Consider the following 19594-nt stretch of genomic DNA (forward strand, 5'->3'; position numbering starts at 1 on the left):
ACCTTACCACCCCATGATAATCTTCTTCCTTGTCTAATTTAATATGTACTCCTTTGGTATTTAACATCACAGAGATGGGGTGCCTGGGTGGCTCAGTTGGTTAAGTGTCTGCCTTCGGCTCAGGCCAGGCTCAGGTCATGATCCCAGGGTCCTGGGATTGAGCCCTGGATCCTGAGCAGGGAGCCTGCTTCTCCCTCTGCCTGCCGCTCCCCCTGCTTATGTGTGCACTCTGTCAAAAATATAAATAAAATCTTTTAAAAAATAATAAAATAAATATAATAAAATCACAGAGATATAAAATCTGAAAATAGGCAGAAACAACTTTAGAAAGCATCAGGTCCAAGCATTCATTTTATGGGTAAAGAAACTGAGGCTCTAAGAGGAGAGGGACACACCTGAATAATAACAGCTGGAGGACCGAATTCAAGCCTCGAAACTCTCACAGTATTTGATTCTAGAAACATTTACCAAGTGCCCATTAATGTATAGGGCACTACAAAATTTCAACAATTTCTACCAATATGCCATTCATATATTTAATCAACAAAAAAATTACTGAGTGCTATTTACCAGATACTCTGATTAGAATAAAGACTTTGCCCACAAGGAATTCAGGGTAGTAAGAACACAAAAAGGTAAAGCAACAATTACAATACAGCTCAATAGGGTCTCTGACAACAGGTTCTAGAAAGACAAGAAAATCACCTACCTACTATCTTTGGTCCTCCCCTCCTTTACTCACCCATTCAGTCTGATAGACAGACTTCATACTTTTCTAAGGAGAGCAAGTAAAAAAAAAAATGTTTTCTCAAAGCAACTCAAGAACAGCAAATACATGAAGTACCCATGCTACTATGAAAAATAACACTTTTCTAATGTGATACCAGATCTACAAAATTATCTATTTAAAAAAATCCTCAAATATACATAATCTCATTACCCTTTTTCTAGAGTCTGTGTTTAGGAGTCAGACAGACCCTGAGGGTCAAACACTCAGTTTACTATTTATCTGCTGAGTGATCTTAGGCAAGTGGCTTCAACTCACTGAATTTTAATTTTCTCATCTGTAAAATGGGAATAATACCCACCTTGCATGGTATCTGTGGGAATTAGAAATCCTGTCTTTCAAGTAATCAATACAGTATATACATGCATACATTATAAAAATAGTGTTTGATAACAAGAACACATTTAAATTTAATTAAGTGGGCACTGCATTATTATCAAAATTTATCATAAAATTCCTGTAGTTACTAACTCTACAAAATAAAAGCATACTCCTTTGAGAATTTTTCCAGTACAGTAATCACTGCATAGTCTTTTTACTATTTTCAGGCAGCGACACTCTGAGAATCCATTGCGTAGTAGCTGCTATGTGGAAAGAAAAATAAAACCCCGAGTTTAAGATACAAATGAGACACAAGAGAGAACAGTTCTTTGTGCAAAGCAAGCAAATACATTCTTGCAGATTTAGTCATGAAGAAAAGATACCAGATGCCAAGAATACAGTTCAACTTAAGCAGGTATAAGTTTAATGATCAGAACAAAATGAAATTGATTAGGAAAAACTGTATGTAAGAGACATGTTGCAGTATAATATATTCCTTTTCATGTTAATTTAAGAGAATTTAATATATGTGATTATTCTTCAGTTTTCTGAATTAAAATTGTTCAGGTGGCCATAAGGTCCAGAAACATGGACAAATACACAAAATAAATAGTTTAATGATACCCCAACAAACGTTCCAGGAACGTGCTGTTCCTCACTAGCAACTCATAGCTCAACAAGACATGCAAAACTGCACTGAACAACTGCACTAAAGCGGTGTTCTCTTCACTCCTTGTACGTCTACCTACAACTTGGGTGTCTCACTTTCACTGAATAAAGTTGCGCCCCTACATACCCGAGAAGTAATCAAGGAAGAAGTGTATGTTGTTGGTTTCTGGACTCTGTGGTCACCTGTATTTTTTTTTTAAGCTTTACCTACTATAAGTCTTATAAACATTTTTGCCATTCATATTATACCAAGAAAAAAATGAATACTAAAAATGAGATAACGGAAAAACAAAAATTGATTTATTTTGCTTTTAAATTCCACACCATAACATTTTACTGAAAATGAAGTGATTTGTAATCTATAAATAAAAGACTCTCTAAATGATACTGAGGATGTTTTACAAATCTGGTTTTAAGATAGATTTGAATTCACAACAGGTCTTACACACAACAATTTCAATCCGTCGGGCACTCCGGAACATAATGTGGAGGCATAACAGGTATGTGATGACTTCTTAATAGTCCAAGGGGATAAGGACCTTTTTTAAATATGAGAAGAAATTAGTATTTCTACAGTATTAACCCCTAAAAGCTATTCTCCTTTATAGACAACAATATTATTGTCAGTTTCATATACTTTTACTTTATAAAGAACTCCCAGAGGAAGAAATTTCTGGAGGTTTTCCCAGATATATACAGCCACATTTTCTGTCGTGCTGTAGGAAAAAAAGGAAAGAAGATCAAAGGCAAATAAACAAAATTCCATTTTGGATATTTATAAAGAACAGAAATTCTAGATTTAAAAGATAATGTTTAAAACTTCAGAAATCATGCATCGGTCAGATAAAATGTTGACAGCAATTCTTGTTTACTATCTACATAAGGTAAGATGGTCACACTCACCTTACAACATCTGCAAAGTATGGCACATCCAGATCCAGATTCTTATGATCAAGGGGCTTCATAATTGCTTCCTATAGATAAAACAAAGGAAAAACACCACTCGTTCTCTTTAGGATTCAAAGTCCAAAGTGTTCTATCTTTGCCTCTAAACCTTACCTTATCAGACAGCTACTAACTCAGTACCTGTAAGTACTCCATCCGTGTCTCAGAAAGCAATGCTTAAAGTTGAAAAATAAAGCAAGGCCAAGATCTCCATAATGACTGGTTCTCCTCATTACTAAATGCAAGGGGGTAAGAAACCAAAAAGTACAGGAGAATTCACCGGAGCTTTCTTATAACCAGCCACTGCAGTTCAGAACTGAGTTTAACACTTCTTGAATTCTGTCCAAAAACTTACCAAAATATTATTTACCAAAAATACCTCTCCATACATTCTTCGCTTCAGCCCAATGCCACAATGTCATTAGGACAAGGATCCAGTGAGTACTACATTTTACAAAGCAGACTAAGAGTGAAACTATGTAGTAGTTCTAAATTTCTGCTATGAGGAGTAATTTAAGAATGATCTTGGACTCTTAGGAGAAAAAACATAAATATGTGAAGACCCTTCCTTCCTACTACGTGTATATATTAACATAATGTTTTCCCTTGTCAGTGGCAAGAACAGTAATTGCCTTATTCTTTCTCACTTTTTACTTTTAGCTATTGTACAAAATCTAAGCACTTGGGAAACAATTTAATTTCCCAATGGTATGGTTCTCAGAAGGGCACATTAATAATAATAGAAATCATTTTTTGAACAAAACCAGAACCATATAAAAAGAATGAAGCCTCAAACCAAATAGCCTTTAAAACAGACCAAATGAAGGGCAGTTCCAACATGGATATCAAGAAAATACCTGTTTTCTCTTCAATTCCAGTTCAGGTCCCAACTTTTCTTTTGAAGCTTCTTCCACAGGCCCCTTCTGACTTTACTCTACAAGCCGCGATGAGCCACTGTTACTGATGGGACTGCATGGTGTCCCTCAGGCACAAAAAGCGGGGAAGAGTTCTCTACAGAGAACCTCTGCTCTAGCACACGGTCATATGCATGCATGGGACGCCTCATATTTCCTAGACTGCTGTCTTATACAGACTGTGTGTATATATATTTTATGTCCCCAATAAATGCACAAATTCTGTCTTTATAGCTTTCCTAAAGTACTTGAAACACACTGCTGTCTGTTCATTCACTGATTACTTTTTTTTTTTTTTTTAAGATTTATTTACTTATGAGAGAGAGCGCGTGCACATGCGAGCAGGAGGAGAGGCAGAGGAAGAGAGAATCCTGAAGCAGACTCCCCACTCAGAGCACAGTCCGATCTGGGGCCCATCCCAGGACCCCGAGACCATGACCTGAGCTGAAAACAAGAGCCGGTTCCCCAACCGACTGAGCAACCCAGGCGCCCCTCTTATTCATTTATTCAACTGAAATTTACTGAGCACCTGTTATTGTTTGCCTCCTAAAAAAGTAACATGAGCATTCTGTGGGTAAGGGCTACGTCACACTCATCTGTGTACTCCTGGTACTTAGCTCAAAGGCTGATGCAGAGCGGGCGAACCTGCCGAATGTATGGATGATAAGTACCATGGAAGCAGTAATGATCATTAATAGCATTTTTATGAGACAAATGTCAGATTCTACAACAAGAGTAAGCAGCAGAGGGGGCACCTGGGTGGCTCAGTCGGTTAAGCATCTGCCATCAGCTCAGGTCATGACCCTAGGGTTCTGAGATCAAGCCCCACATCGGGCTCCCTGCTCAGCAGGGGAGTCTGCTTCTCCCTCTGCCTCTGCTGCTCCCCCTGCTTGTGTGCTCTCTGTTAAATAGGATAAATAAAATCTTAAAAAAAAAAAAAAGAGTAAGGAGCAGAGTTTAAGTGAAGAACTGAACAAACAGGTAAAATGATGGAATAATAAGAATAAAGCTGGATAGAAGGAAGTCGACTCCCAACTTTGTAAAAGACTAACCGTACAACCTAAGGCAAGTCAGTGAACTGTTCGGCCTCTCTCAATCTTAATCTATGGAATGAAGAAGTTGGTTTAGATAATCTCTAGGGTCTCTGACAATGCAGGATTTCTATAATGATACAGTCAGCCAGTCCCTGATTGAACTCCTTCTTCTGTGTTATCCCTATGGCAAAGTGCCTCAGTGAGTTTCTGATAAAACTAGAGTGAATAACGCAGGGTAGTGTTAAAATCTATGATTGAAGGCATAAGGAAAATCCAGAGAAGGAAAAGAAAGCTTCAAGGAGAAAGCTGTGTCTCGAAAGAAAGGCAGAATCTGTTAAATGGAGGAAATCAGGATTCACCAGCAAGAAATACAAGATAAGCCTATTACTGTTATTCTCATTATTGCAATACAACTGTGACTTATTTCCTTTAAATCACCCAAACACCTCTAGAAAAACATGAGAATAGTTCCTCCAACTACTTCCCTCCTCCCACTCCCAATTCCACTCCCAAGGTCATGGAACATCTGGAGATACTTGACTGGGGAAGTAATAAAGGGGCCATCAAATATTCTTAGAGGACAGTACTTAATAAGCACCCAACATGACATTACCTCCATATACTCTTTGAGGTCGGTCAAATTCATAACCATTCCTGTAACAGGATCAATCTAAAGAATAAACAAAGGTGAATGTTACTATAATACACCCTTCATATTTAAACCTCTATTAAATTATTAAAGGCTGTACAATGCGCAGAAATTGTGCCCACATCTGCCTTCATCCCCAGGACACTCATCGATCTCAGTATGAAAAAACCAGGTGCTCCAGGAACCCCTTTCATGGTACTGCTCTTCTACCTGTCCACATAGAGCAGATTAAAGATAACCCTTTGGGAGAGGAAAGGCCTGTAATGGCAGCAGCTCACCATACACAAAGGACAACAATGAAGTAATTTTGATTTGAACAGAATTTTTCAACACAGAATCCATCATGTTGGCTGAGAGGGCCCAGCAATCTGCACAAATCACACAGATATTTTCAGCACGTACCTCTCCATGAACCGTCACCACAACTATGGGAAAGAAAACAGAATACCAAAAAACCACATGACTTTCAACAGATAACACCCAAGCACAAGTTAACAACATAAATTAAGTATTAGATCTCTGCCCTGCAAAGCTCTATTTATATTTTCCTTCAAACATCTGTTCTTTCAGTTAAGATCTTTTTATCAACCAAAGCAAGACTCAGCCAAGACAGAGAAGCTCAGCAGGAGCTTTGGCTAAGCAGAGGAGCCCAATCGAAGCCAGAAAGGGTGTGTATTCAGCTTATGATGTTGATTCACTAGGTAGGATTGAGACGCTGCTCAATCACTGCCTGCAAGAGGAGAAAATGTACAGGAAGACATCCAGCTACACACCAAGCTGGCTCAACGCTGGGCAGCACCTTTCTCAGCAAGCAAAACCACTACTGAGCCTAAAACTCTGATCCCTTCACTCACACGAACATATACAGTTCATGGTAATCCTTTGTAAGTTAACGAAGTGCTTGTACGAGGCATTTGAAAAATGATGATCAGGGTGTTTTACAAATTAGTGACTTATATATATATATATATATTTTTTTTTAGCTCCATACAAATACCAATAGGTATTATGTGATAAGTAAGCAAACTAAAAATGACAAATATCATAGATCAAGTAAGGCAGTAACTACTAGAAATTCTAATCTTCTGACACCTTTTGAATCTTTTTACTCTACCAAACTACACACTGTTGATACTCTACGGCTGTTTTTTGAGATACCATATTTATCTCAAAGAATCAAGTCTCCTGCACTCACATAAATTATTCTCTTGGAACACTGTAGGCAGTTTTAGACTCAACCTATTTTCCTGCCACACAGCATATTCCTAGCCACTATCTCCCTTTTGTCAGTCATTATTTATTCAAAGAATACAATCTAATGTTTTTAATACAATCTAATTTTAACATTAGCCTCAGCAATACCTAATTAGAAGGAAGCCGGTGCCAAAAGAATCTCATTATGCACATTAACGCTAAGGGGAAAAAATTGTTTAAACCATTCATTATCTCTAACAGAACAGATACTTGCAAGGTAAAATTTAAGACACATCCAACCAAGGCAACGGATTTTTTTTTTTTCATTCTGAACTTCCATGTAACTTCTCATTCAAGGTTCAATATGCTTTGTCCATAAAGTTTCTTACTCGTTAAGACTAATATTTGCTGATCACCTTTTCATCCTTATTGAAAGGGCTAAAATTTCATCAGTTTTTCTCTCACCTTTATAATTGTGCCCATGGCCATTTGGATTGTTGCATTTCCCAAACAGTTTCAAGTTTTCTTCATTACTCAGAGATTTGCTGACAAAAAAAAAAAAAAAAAAAGAAAAGAAAAATTAATATGACACAAGTTCAGACGCCTTCTCTGCCCCCTACATTTATTATTTGTTCTAGCCTTTGAAAAGCTTCACAATTTATTATTACCTTAGCTCACCAAATAGAGTCATAAATCAACTTGATTTCATTATTCCACTTTCTGTCAGGAACCAGTGTATGGCCCCTAATTAGGCTACTGTAATGTATAAATGAGAGTAAACAAAGTCCACACCCTTGCTCCGCAGCAAGATTCCAAATGATCTGCTCAAGGCCCTTCTTTTTTTGAACTCAACAAACATTTACTGGGTACCCATTACATAGTAGGCATGGATTGAATGAACCAAGGACATACAATGATAAAAGAAGATGCTTCTCTTCAAGTGGCTTAAAATCTCATTTCTCCTGAAAAATAATTACATGACCTACTACCTCTCCTCTTTAACAATCTTGCATTGTTATGCCTGAACTACTGCCCACTGACGACTTCACCAATCCATACAGCAGTATTCAAATTAGGTAAAATTTAAAAGTACAATACTCAGCTGTAGTTCTGTGCAGAAAATAACTTTCTTAATGAATTTTTATGTCTGTACCTGTCCAACCAACTATGCATCTTCAATGAGGCCTTCTATGTGTGAACGTCCTATTACACCACCCCTTCCTTTTTGAGTTTCTCTTTCTTTTCCACCACTTTCTCCTGCGCATCCACTTACATTTAGAATACTACGGTTCACAAAGCTTTGGCACAAAATTATCTCACTGCACCCTCCACAAAATTGGCCAGATTGAGCACTCCGCACAGAAGGCGGGGACAGGTGCGCATTGATCCCTCCTGCATCCCTGTCACCTAGCACAAGACCTGACACGCTCCTCACAAATATCTGCCCAGTGAATGAAATGGAGGACGCTTGTTAGAAATTATTATCCTCATTCTACAGACAGGGAAACGTATGCTGAGAGCGGAGCTTGCTAACAAGAGGCAAACTCTCCTCAACATCAACTCTTCAGTGCAGTCAAGCAGTCTGAATGCTACGGGTGCAAATCCAGACTGTGCTCCTTGTTCTCAGGGCTGCCTTGGAAAGGGAACGCCTGGCTTCATGACACCTGTGGTAAAAAGGGCATAAACCTGGGTTGCTGTAGTGGTACTGGAGACGGCGGCTAGCGCTCCTGGCACCTCACAGCAGCTCGCATTTGCCCAGTGTTCACCACATGTCTGGAACTGGGTCACCCGGGCCAGGCGAACTGCTCTGGGCGCCACTGCACCCCTTCCCGCTCCACTAGCTAACGTGAGCGACCCGAAGCTGCTCCAGGGCACCGGGCGGAAGGGGAGGGGCGGGGGCCTTCGGGTTCTGCACACAGGGCCGTGCCTCCGCGGTTGGCTCGGTTTACCACCGCGCCCCAGGGCCTCCGCTGGTCGACTCCAGCTGTCACCTTCACCGTGGCGCCAGGGCAGCCGGGGGCGCGCGTCTGTTCTCACACCTGCGCTCCCACACGCGGACCCCGCCCCCCACCGTGGGCACTGTGGGCGCCCCCCACCTGTGCAGTCGGTGGGTCGCGCTGAAGGAGACGAGGCGGGACACTCGCGCCCGCGGGCAACAGCCCTCGCCGGCGCCCGCCACGCTCATCGCCTTGCCTCCGCCCTCGCCTAGCGGTGGTGCGGAAGCGCAGCACTTCCCGCGGCTGCGCAGTGCGGCGGACGCCCTGGGACGCGCTCTCCGCTCTGCGCTGTGACTGGCTCCCTCTGCTGGACCGGAGGCAGTAAAGCGTCCTGTACTGTGAGTCTCTTGGAGAGCCGGAGTTGGAATAAGCTAAGCAAAAGTCCCGGAGGTCGGTCGGAAAAGATAGGTAGGATCTTAGTGCCTTTCATCATACTGACTGTTCAGCCTTAGGCCAAGTAGAGCCGTTAGGGTCATCCTGGGCACACTTTGGGTACTGGAGGGACCTCTTGACATGCTCCTGCCACTCCTTTACAGAAAGCCCTAGTTAAAATAACCTCCACTGGCTGGTTACTCCGAGATGAGTCCCAGGGCCAACCTACCTATAGCATAAAGGGAGCGGGAATTTCAGGGCACGTGTGGGAGCACTTGACTTTCGGAAATCATACTACCTTTGGACTGTGTAAAGATTCTTCTTACTAAGGGAAATTCTCAAGCTTTCCTTATTATACACACACATGAAGTCATTTATCAGTGTGAACACAGGCAGTCGTGAACACACATACATTAGCGTTTCTCTGTCCTATGTTGACACCTGCGGAGTGAGCGGATCTTGTTTCCTCAGGCCTACTTATAAGGAGTATCCACACTACTTGCAGTTCCCAGTATTATGTCACCTCTTTTCTTCATTCATTACCTATCTACTTACTGAAGAGCTAGCCATGAGACTGGCAGTGTTCCAGGCACTGGGAAGGATAGATTAAATCATGAGTGTGGCAGGCATAGGGGCCCCAAATGGTGATTTCTCTCATATGTCTCCTGTCTCTGGCTACATACTCTGTTCTGCATGAAATTATGGTCATGTAGCAAACATTCTTAACACATTTTCAAATGTTTTTATTCTCTCCCCCGTTGGGTTGTAAAGAACGTCAAAGAAGGATAAACTACGGAGACATCTGAGATAGACACTATCTAGTTCAGTCCTCTCACAGATAGGAAAACATGGGCACAGATAAGTGAATTACTCACCCAAGATCACTTACAATAAAACAGTATTTCCTGGGCATTGACCACATCGGGGAGAAAACACTTGACTCATTCCAAATGAAGTCTTAAGAATCAAAATACAAACCGAAGGAATTTCTGAGAAATTGCTATAGTTGCTTTAGTACAATATGGCATTACATTTGCAGAGCTCTTTCTTAAATGTTTTTATTAAGGGTACTCACCAAATTTACCCTCAGTGATTCTGTTATGGATTCAACCATGTCCCCCCAAAATTCATGTGTTGAGCCCCCAGTACCTCAAAATATGACTTTACTTGGAATAGGGTCTTTGCAGATGTAATTAGTTAAGAGAAGGTCACAAGGGGGAAGCCCTAGTCCCTTTCCCCCTTCCTTATGTACCACATACTCCCTTTCCTTGAGTCTCTGGATGCTGCTGAGTGATGAGTTGGGCTTAGGGAGAGGAAGATGCCCTACCTAGGTTTTGAAACTTGGTCATATGCTCACTCAATTTTACCAGAACTCTCTGCACTGGATTACCAGGCATAGGCATATTACAAAATGTCATTGATCCTTTTTTGTCTTCTCCTTCAAGAACCTCACAGATAGAAGAGCCACAGCAGAATTTGGGCATCCTTGGGTGAAAATCTTATGATTGTACCGCTAACCTTTATATGTTTGAACTTCACTCCCTGTGATTAGGACGGAATTTATAGAGGAAAGACATTATCAGCTCTGCATACTTCACAGAAGTCAGCTAGAATCTCCTCCAACCTTTAGATTCAGATAAGATCTAAAACAATCTTCCATGTCTTGGGGGGGGGTAGTACGATGCCTTTTGAGGACCTCTGTGACATATATATACCTTCTCTTACAATGACTTCAGCCTCGAAGCTCCCACATCTGCTGTATTAGCTGTACTTAAGCATCTTCTCGTCATTCTGGTACCTGCTGCTTTTGTTCTGTGTTTCATCAAGCCAGACACAAAACTTAGAACTTTCACTTTATTGCCACGATGTAAACCATTACCTGTGGCATTTTTGTACCTGTGGGAACACTTCACTGAAAAGGACAGGGTTTATGATGTCTGTAATAACTCCTGAGGATAACTGGGAAGCAACTGGCTATGCTGGTCCAGGGTCATGCATGAGCCTGACCGTGAGTTCACAGTTGCCCCAAACTACACATCTAGGAGGCTTCCCCAGCAACATTCAACATGCAGAAGGAGCAACGACAGTTTAACTGGCCCCAGGCTGAGTCAAGTGGAGGGAGGAAGTATAAATGAAGGAAAAGGGAACAAAAGATCGTGAAGGTGTTGGCAAGAGTATGGTTTAAGTGACAGACGGCAGACAGATTTGGGCTGTTGGTAAAACTGGGGGTGTGGGAGGGTGGTTAGAAATGTGGAGATTATATGGCCTCTAGTGCCACCTGTTGCTCAATTGAATGAAGAACCACTGGCTTCTCATCAATTTCTGGAGAACTATACACCTGGAGATTAGAAGAAATGCCTGATTTTAGTGATGTCCCTCAAAACAACACCTTCCCAAGGCTGAGTTGGGGGTGAGGCAGAAGATGGCAGTCGGTGGTTCAACCGCTGTGGTGTCTGTGAACTGTGGAGAAACTGTTTGGAAGAAAGCCTCTAAGCATGACGTAGTTGGCTTCCTGTCTTCTGCGAGTCCTGGAACCCGTGCTAACAGGCAGGCCGTGACAGAAAAAACGAGGTGCTTTTTAGAGCTATATTCATGTTTTACTATCTATGATTATTTGTATTTTTTCTCTCAAGTGTGAGGACATTTGTCACCCACCCTATCTGGGTGGTAATGATGCAGCTCTTTTTCTTTCATGTGTTTTTATTATCTAGATAGAGATCTATCTAGTAAATACAAATTTAAAACTCTCTTCAAAAGGTTGTATCAACAGTTGCTTTATGTTTTTAAGAAAAAGCTCTAAGAAATTATAAAACCATTATTATCTCCAAGAATTCCGTTTATAATAGAAATTTTAAAACCAGGTGTCTACGGTTTGGGAGGGAAGGTGCTCTTTTTGTTCTCCCTTTTGTAAAGAGCACGTTCATTTTAAAGCTAGTTTCCAGGCATTTCGAGTTGCTCCATCAGATGGTTACAAAGGTACCATGGAACCCATAAGGCATTTGCACAGGCACTTCTGCTCGGCCCAGTTCTTCAAAGTTCTTGGCATCCAAGACTAGGAGAAAATTTTTTTCATTCTGGAACAGAAAGACAATACCGAAAATTCTTTTGATCATGTCTTATGCATCTTCCTATCTATCCTCAGCACCTAGCACAGTGCCTTGACTATCCATCCGTTCACTAAATGTTTGCTGAATGGCTAAATGAGCCTGAGAAGGACATTATGGCTGAAGAAGTTCATACCTAGAGTGAAGAAATTAAGTTGTTTATATCAATTACTTTCAGAGACTCTCTTGGAGTTTAGAGATCTTGTTACCTGCCCCTTTTCAGTCTCCTAAGAGACATAGAAATTTTTTTCTTCCAAATTAGAAATGCTTTTATTTTGTGTTACTTTGGAGCTGTACAAAGGGTAGCATTACAAGGCAGATTGATATTTGCCCTGGTGTAATTACAGGAGTGGCAAGTACATGGTATGAGGACAAAGTCCTCCTAAGCCTACAGCAGATATTAGTAATCGATCGCAGCACTTTTCTCACCAAACCCTTAAAAAGCCTCAGAGGGGAGCCTGGGTGGCACAGCGGTTAGGCGTCTGCCTTCGGCTCAGGGTGTGATCCTGGTGTTATGGAATCGAGCCCCACATCGGGCTCCTCCGCTATGAGCCTGCTTCTTCCTCTCCCACTCCCCCTGCTTGTGTTCCCTCTCTCGCTGGCTGTCTCTATCTCTGTTGAATAAATAAATTAAAAAAATCTTAAAAAAAAAAAAAAAGCCTCAGAATCCTACACCAGGCAGCCGCTAATAACTGGTCAAAGCTGGTACTCAACCTGTTTGCCACAAGACTGCCTTAGACAAGAAGTTAAGATATCAACATGATTGAGATACTAGGGCCTCACCACATTAGACTTTTGGGACACTCGGATGAAAATGCAGCAGAGATGGTGGCATGAACGTTAGATTAGACGTCAGAAGACTGAGATTTAAACACGGGCTTTACTGCTATGAGATCTGACACAAGCTCTCTCAACTTCCGTAAAAATTCCAGTGCATAAAATGGTATCCAACAAAGCTGTTCTGATTAGTAAATAAGGTGACATGTGTGAAAGTCGTTTGTACATGAATTCCTATGCAAATGTAAATTATGAGGCTGATTCTATAAATAGACCGTTAAAATAATAAGGCATGGATTACGATAAAAGGGTATGTACATATGAGGAGAGGAATAAAAGGGAGAAAGTGCTGTTTCGGAATCAAAAACTATTGACAGCATCACTGAATAGAACCCCCAAAAGGCTCACTGCTACTTCTCTTTTTGACTAGTGATGAGGAGATACATCTACCTGGTCGGGGGTGATCACCACAGAGAGAATAACCCCACCATCTTCTTCACTGGTTCCTGGTGCTGGAACAAACACCGGTTCCGAGGGGTAAAAGCCATCTTCTCTCCAAATCTAGAAGTCCCCCAAAAAAGTATTGATAGAAGGCTAGTTATGAGCAGGAAGCTTTCCATAGCTTTTGTCACTCCTAGCATGAATTTGGCTGTCAGTACAATATTCCAACAGTAAAAGAATCAGGCTCACTGAGCTGAATAAAGGGGGGGATGCTTTTGCAGCTGCAGACTCCATCATCATCAAACACAATTTGTGCAATTATAATTCCCCATCGACTTGAAATATAAGTGTCCCAACAACCTGAACCCCACGATTTCTCTAAAAATAACATCAAGCAAAGGCTTGTTTTTCTGGGCTTGTGATTCATTTAAGATTCCCAAGACAGAATATATCCCTAGCCTAGGTGATTCTATGGTTCTCAAACTTAATAAGAGTAAATGGCTGAGCTGCCAAAATATTAAAGAATCTCAAGAGCTACTTTAACAAAATAGAAACTAATTCAAAGTGCAGAACAGGTCTTTTAAAAGTTCAGAAAGGGAGGGGCACCTAGGTGGCTCAGTCGGCTCAGGTCATGATCTCAGGGTCCTGGGATCAAGCCCGGGGGTAGGGCTCCGCACTCAGCAGGGAGTCTGCTTCTCCCTCTCCTCCTGTCCCTCCCCCGCAGCTCATGCTCTCTCAGTCTCTCTCAAATAAATAAAATATTTTTTAAAAAAGAGTTCAGAAAGGGAAAAAGATTTTCATTACCGTCAGTGTCTTATTCACCACATCAACCTTGATCAGAGAATCCCCCACCAAATGCCGAAAGCCACAGCCATAGAAGAAACGATACTTTTTGCCACTGAATTGGCCATAGTTGATCTGGGGAAATTCAATGCCTCCTTCCTCCTCTAGATCCTCGGGATGTAGACTTTCATAAGAGCACCAAATCTAAAAGAGGTTCCAAAAAGATTTGCAGTAATTGCTTACTTTCTCACTTACTTTATGCATTACAGGTCAGTGAGGGTGCTAAGAGTTTGAGACAGGGCTTGGGAACCGAGACTCTAAGTCATTTTTTCCATTGTTCCTCTTTCCATCATATGCATGGATGCATAAAAGATTATCAGGTTCTGGGGCACCTGGGTGGTTCAGTCAGTTAAGCATCTTGATTTTGTCTCAGGTCATGATCTTGGGATTGTGAGATCAAGCCCCACTCCGCAATGAGTGTGAAGCCTGCTTAAGATTCTCTCTCTCCAAAGGGAACCCTCTTACACTGTTGGTGGGAATGCAAACTGGTGCAACCACTCTGGCAAACGGTACAGAGGTTCCTCAAAAAGTTAAAAATAGAGCTATCCTATGACCCAGAATTTGCACTACTAGGTATTTATCCAAAGGATATAAACATAGCAATTCGAAGGGCACCTGCACCCTAATGTTTACAGCAGCAATGTCCACAATAGCCAAAATATGGAAAGAGCCCAGATGTCCATCAACAGGTGGATGGATAAAGAAGATGTGATACACACACACACACACACACACACACACACACACACACACACACAGTGGAATGTTACTTAGCCATCAAAACGAATGAAATCTTGCCATTTGCAATGACATGGATGGAACTAGAGGGTATTGGGCTAAATGAAGTAAGTCAGTCAGGGAAAGACAAATACCATATGATTTCATTCATACATGGAATTTAAGAAACAAAACAGAGAATCATAGGGGAAGGGAAGGAAAAATAAAATAAGATGAAATCAGAGAGGGAGACAAACCATAAGAGTCTCTTAACTATAGGGAACAAACTGAGGGTTGCTGGTGGGGAGGTGGGTGGGTGGGGCTGGGGTAACTAGGTGACGGACATTAAGGAGGGCACATGATGTAATGAGCACTGGGTGTTATAGCAACAGATGAGTCACTAAACTCTATCTCTGAAACTAATAATACAGTAGACGTTTATTTTTTTTTAAAGACTCTATCCCTCTGCACCCCCCCACTTGCTTGCACATACGCACACACACTCTCTCTTTCTCAAAAAAACAAAAACAAACGAAAACAGATTATCAGGTTTTGTTACTAAGCTGTCAAATGGCATACGAGGTGGAAGTGAGCTTTTTATTCTACTAAAGCTGAAACACTGATAGCTACACAATAACATGCCTATAGTAAGTACAAATTATCTAAAGGGTGGAGATGACCAACACCAATCTCAAATACTTAGACGTTCCACAGCCATTAGAAAATTGCACCTATCTGTTTCAAAACACAAAAAGGACAGGTAAACACAGTGCTCACTCCCACTCAGAATTCTACCTGTGACCTTATCCTGCTCAGCTGAATGTTATCAGACTTATTGGACACCAAACACTGTGGAGAACAGCCAAAGAATAAAGTAACATGACTAAAATTCCAAGTCTTCGTCTAATGTCCATTCATAGCATACCTTTCCATCAGCTTGTTTCACAGCACTGGCTGAAGAATAGGACAATGGGCTGAGGTTCTCTCCTTCAGGGTCATTCAAACTGACATGTAAGGGCAAAACAAACCTTCGAGGGAAAGATCTGCCTACTGAATTATAGACCTGTTCAGGAGAGACAAAGAAACAGACGAGAAAATATCATTCATGGGATAACAGCATGTCCCAATAATTTATAGCCAGTCAACTTTATTGGTATTCCTAAGTAATTGCATAAGTGATCATTTTCATTCATTTATTCCACAAATATCTGTTGAGTACCTACTATAGGCAAAGCATTGTTTTAGACGCTGGGAATGCAACAGTGAACAAAGTGGCCTCATGGAACTCACATTCTAGTGGAGAAAGGATGATAATAAATAAGAATTAAAATACATGTTATTGAATTAGTGTCAAATAAACAAATGATTACATAGCCCAAGGTCTGCTAGTGATAAGTGTCATTAAGAAACATACTGCAGGGTGAGAACCTAGAGAGTAACAGCATGCTTCCTTCTTCATGTTTAGTCAGAATAGGCCTCTGCATGGAAAAGCATTAACTTAGTAGGACTGGGTTGCTCAAACCTGGCACATTCTCAAAAAAGGTCTGTTTTTGTTACTGGTCCTTTGCTGGCACCTGGGAACTGAACTCTTGGAATATTCTGACAAGAGTGGTTTTACATGCCTGAGGTCTTGAGCTACACTGTACTCGTTTGTCCAGACAGTTTATGCTAACAGTGAGATTTATAATGAACACCTGCTTCCCTGTGGGCATATGGAGCTTTGCTGACTGAGGGTGTATATGGGGGCTTTGTGCCAATGTGCTGATCCCCAACAAAACCCTGGATAACCAGCTTCCCTGGCATGCAACATTTCACACACGTTGTCACAACAAGTTGCTAGAGAAATCAGGTGTGTCCTGTGTGACTCCACTGAGAGGACTTGGAAGAGTGTATCTGGTGGTTTTCTCTAGACTTCACCTATGCACCTTTACATTTGCTAATTTTTCTGAGATATGTGGACCCTCCTAGTGAATCATCAAATCAAGGGTGGCTTAGGGGATGCCCAACACAACCTCCCTGCAGAGATCATGTTTAAGCAGGAGACTCTAACAAAATTTTTTTTCTGACGATGAGAACGTTTTAAGAACATTTTCTTCTCTTGAAATACTGTAAAATGGAGGGCAAACTGTGCCATTTCCCCTCATACACTTGGTCAAAATCATCTCCATCTCACACAGAAATATTTTAACCGAGTAAAGATTTAACGCTATTTTTAAGCTTCACAAAGAATTAGATTTTTATAATTACTTTTAAATTTATTTAAACATTTTTTTCCTTTTGCAGAACCATAGCTGAACAAAAAGAGACTTCCAATAATGGTGAATTAGGTAATGTAGATCAACTGTCCCACTGAGAACAGCTGAAGAGGCTGGACAAGACGTTTAAAACAGCTGTACAAAGGCACTGGTGAGCTAAAAAGGCAGTGGAGATCAATAGGGCAGAGATTTGGAGGGAGAAGGAAACCCACCGGTAAACAAGACACTGGGGGCAACTTGTTCCCTCAGGATACCTGCTGCTTCTAGGAAAAGGCAGCTGAAAGGCTGAGAAAATGAAAGAATTGTTTAATTAAAATTTTTAGTCTTCAGATCACTGCAGATTGGCATGAAATAATACAGAAAAATAAGCGATTGATTAAAAAATGGGTAAGGTGCGCCTGGGTGGCACAACGGTTAAGCGGCTGCCTTCGGCTCAGGGCGTGATCCCAGCGTTATGGGATTGAGCCCCACGTCAGGCTCCTCCGCTATGAGCCTGTTTCTTCCTCTCCCACGCCCCCTGCTTGTGTTCCCTCTCTCGCTGGCTGTCCCTATCTCTGTCAAATAAATAAATAAAATCTTTAAAAAAAAATGGGTAAGAAACGAAACATTTTGCCAAAAATATACAAATGGCCAATAAGTACATGAAAAGATGCACAACATTGTTAGTCCTTAAGGAAATACAAATCAAAACCACAACGAGATACTACCTCACACCCACTAGGGTGTCTATTGTCAAAAAAAAAAAAAATGAAAACAAAAACAAAATCAAAAACAGAAAATAACAAGTGATGGTGAGATTGTGGAGAAATTGGACCCCTGTGCATGGTGCGGCTGCTGTGGACAATAGTCTGGCAGTTCCTCAAACAGATACAGAATTATAGGATCCAGCAATTCCACTTTCAGGTATACAAAAAGAATTTAAAACAGGGACTCAAATAGATATTTGTATGCCAATGTTCATAACAGCATTATTCACAATAGCCAAAAGTTTAAATACAACCCAAATGTCCACCAACAGATGAATAGATAAACAAAATGTAATACAGACATACAAGGAAATACTTAACCTATAACAGGAATGAGATTCTGATACATATTAAACATGGATGACCCTTGAAAGGATTATGCTAAATAAAATAAGCCAAACACACAAAAAATAAATCTTGTCTGATTCCACTTATATTAGGTACCCAGAATAGGCAAATGCATAGAAACAGAAAGTAGAACAGAAGTTCCCAAAGGCTGGAAAGAGGGGAGAACAGGGATTTGTTATTTAATGGGTAGAGTTCCTGTTAGGGATGATGAAAAAGTCTGGAAATGGACAGTCGGTATGGCTGTACAACACTGTTCATGTTCTTCATGTTCTTAATGCCACTGAACACCTAAAAATGGTTAAAATGGTAAATTTTATGTTATGTATATTTTATCACATAAAAAAAGAAATAATGCAGAGAGATCACATGTATCCTTCATCCAGATTCACCAATGAAAATGTCTTGCATAACTACAGTAAAATATCACAACTGGAAATTTACATTGATATAATCCACCAACGTTATTCAGATTTCACCAGTTCAACATCCACTCGTGTGTGTATATATGTGCATGTTTGTATTCAGTTCCATGCAATTTTATTATGTGTAAATTCACGTGATCACCACCACACACATATTTGAAATTTTTAAAACACATTTGAAAGAAGACATCTCAATGAGAGAAAATCCTTTAATGGAAAAGTAATAAAAATAAAACATATCAAAATTTGTGGGATGCAGCTAACCAGAAATTTATCATCTCAAAGACATATGTTGTGGGGGAAAGGATGAAAAATAACAAACTAAGGATCCATATCCTTAGAAAGAGGGCTTACATTAAGCACAAAGAAAGTAGAAAAAGTCAGAGAAAGACAAATACCATACGATTTCGCTCATATGTGGAATTTAAGACACAAAACAGATGAACATATGGGTAAAGAAAAAAAGAGAGAGGCAAACCATAAAACAGGCTCTTTTTTTTTTTAAGATTTTATTTTATTTATTTGACAGAGAGAGAGAGACAGCCAGTGAGAGAGGGAACACAAGCAGGGGGAGTGGGAGAGGAAGAAGCAGGCTCCCAGTGGAGGAGCCTGATGTGGGGCTCGATCCTGGTACACCAGGATCACGCCCTGAGCCAAAGGCAGACACTTAACAACTGAGCCACCCAGGCGCCCCAGGATCTTAACTATAGAGAACACACTGAGGATTGCTGGAGGGGAGGTGGGTGAGGGATGGGTTAAATGGGTGATGGGGATTAAGGAGTGCACTTGTGATGACTGGATGTTGATCACTAAATTCTACTCCTGAAACTGATATTACACTTTAACTAACTGGAAATTAAATAAAAACTTGAAAAAGGAAAAAAAAAAGTAGAAAAGGAAATAATAAGAAAAATTGATGAAATGGAAAACAAATGCACATTAAAGAGGACCAACAAAGCCAAAACGATAGTCCTTTTTGAAAAGCTTCATTAAACTTGATAAGACCCTGGCAAGTCTAAGCAAATGAACAAAAAAGACAGGAAAAAATAACCATATATA

At 40.7% G+C, this 19594-nt stretch overlaps 2 protein-coding genes across 4 annotated transcripts in view; both read right to left on the reverse strand.

Moving 5' to 3' along the window:
- Positions 1-2055: 2055 nt before the first annotated feature.
- On the reverse strand, positions 2056-8767 carry PTS (6-pyruvoyltetrahydropterin synthase). The gene is made up of 6 exons (XM_045797791.2): positions 8610-8767; positions 6979-7058; positions 5722-5744; positions 5284-5340; positions 2681-2751; positions 2056-2493 (listed from the first exon to the last, which is right to left on the reverse strand). Exons 1-6 carry the CDS (start codon positions 8696-8698, stop codon positions 2370-2372), a joined length of 444 nt encoding a protein of 147 aa, XP_045653747.1. The 5' UTR covers positions 8699-8767; the 3' UTR covers positions 2056-2369.
- A 1955-nt stretch (positions 8768-10722) lies between these two features.
- Positions 10723-19594, reverse strand: part of BCO2 (beta-carotene oxygenase 2) — a 106150-nt gene continuing 97278 nt past the window's right edge. For all 3 annotated transcript variants that reach the window (XM_045797778.2, XM_087868440.1, XM_045797775.2), the window contains 4 exons: positions 15690-15827; positions 14009-14191; positions 13214-13324; positions 10723-11956 (listed from right to left, as the gene is read on the reverse strand). In XM_045797778.2, coding sequence (XP_045653734.1) covers positions 11843-11956; positions 13214-13324; positions 14009-14191; positions 15690-15827 — 546 coding nt within the window. In that variant the 3' untranslated portion in view covers positions 10723-11842. The remainder of the gene's footprint in view (positions 11957-13213; positions 13325-14008; positions 14192-15689; positions 15828-19594) is intronic.

The sequence above is a fragment of the Ursus americanus genome, chromosome 16 (genome assembly GCF_024610735.1).
Source record: "Ursus americanus isolate L20-20 chromosome 16, mUrsAme1.1.p, whole genome shotgun sequence".
Lineage (NCBI taxonomy): Eukaryota > Metazoa > Chordata > Mammalia > Carnivora > Ursidae > Ursus > Ursus americanus.

Bases quoted from the DNA above. Each gene is read 5' to 3' on its own strand.
- PTS (XM_045797791.2), bottom strand. From the start codon at position 8,698: ATGAGCGTGGCGGGCGCCGGCGAGGGCTGTTGCCCGCGGGCGCGAGTG. The intron at 7,059-8,609 runs GTGGGGGGCGCC...TTTTTTTGTCAG, and splicing joins GCGACCCACCGACTGCACAG to CAAATCTCTGAGTAATGAAG. The intron at 2,752-5,283 runs GTAATGTCATGT...TTTTATCTATAG, and splicing joins ACCTCAAAGAGTATATGGAG to GAAGCAATTATGAAGCCCCT.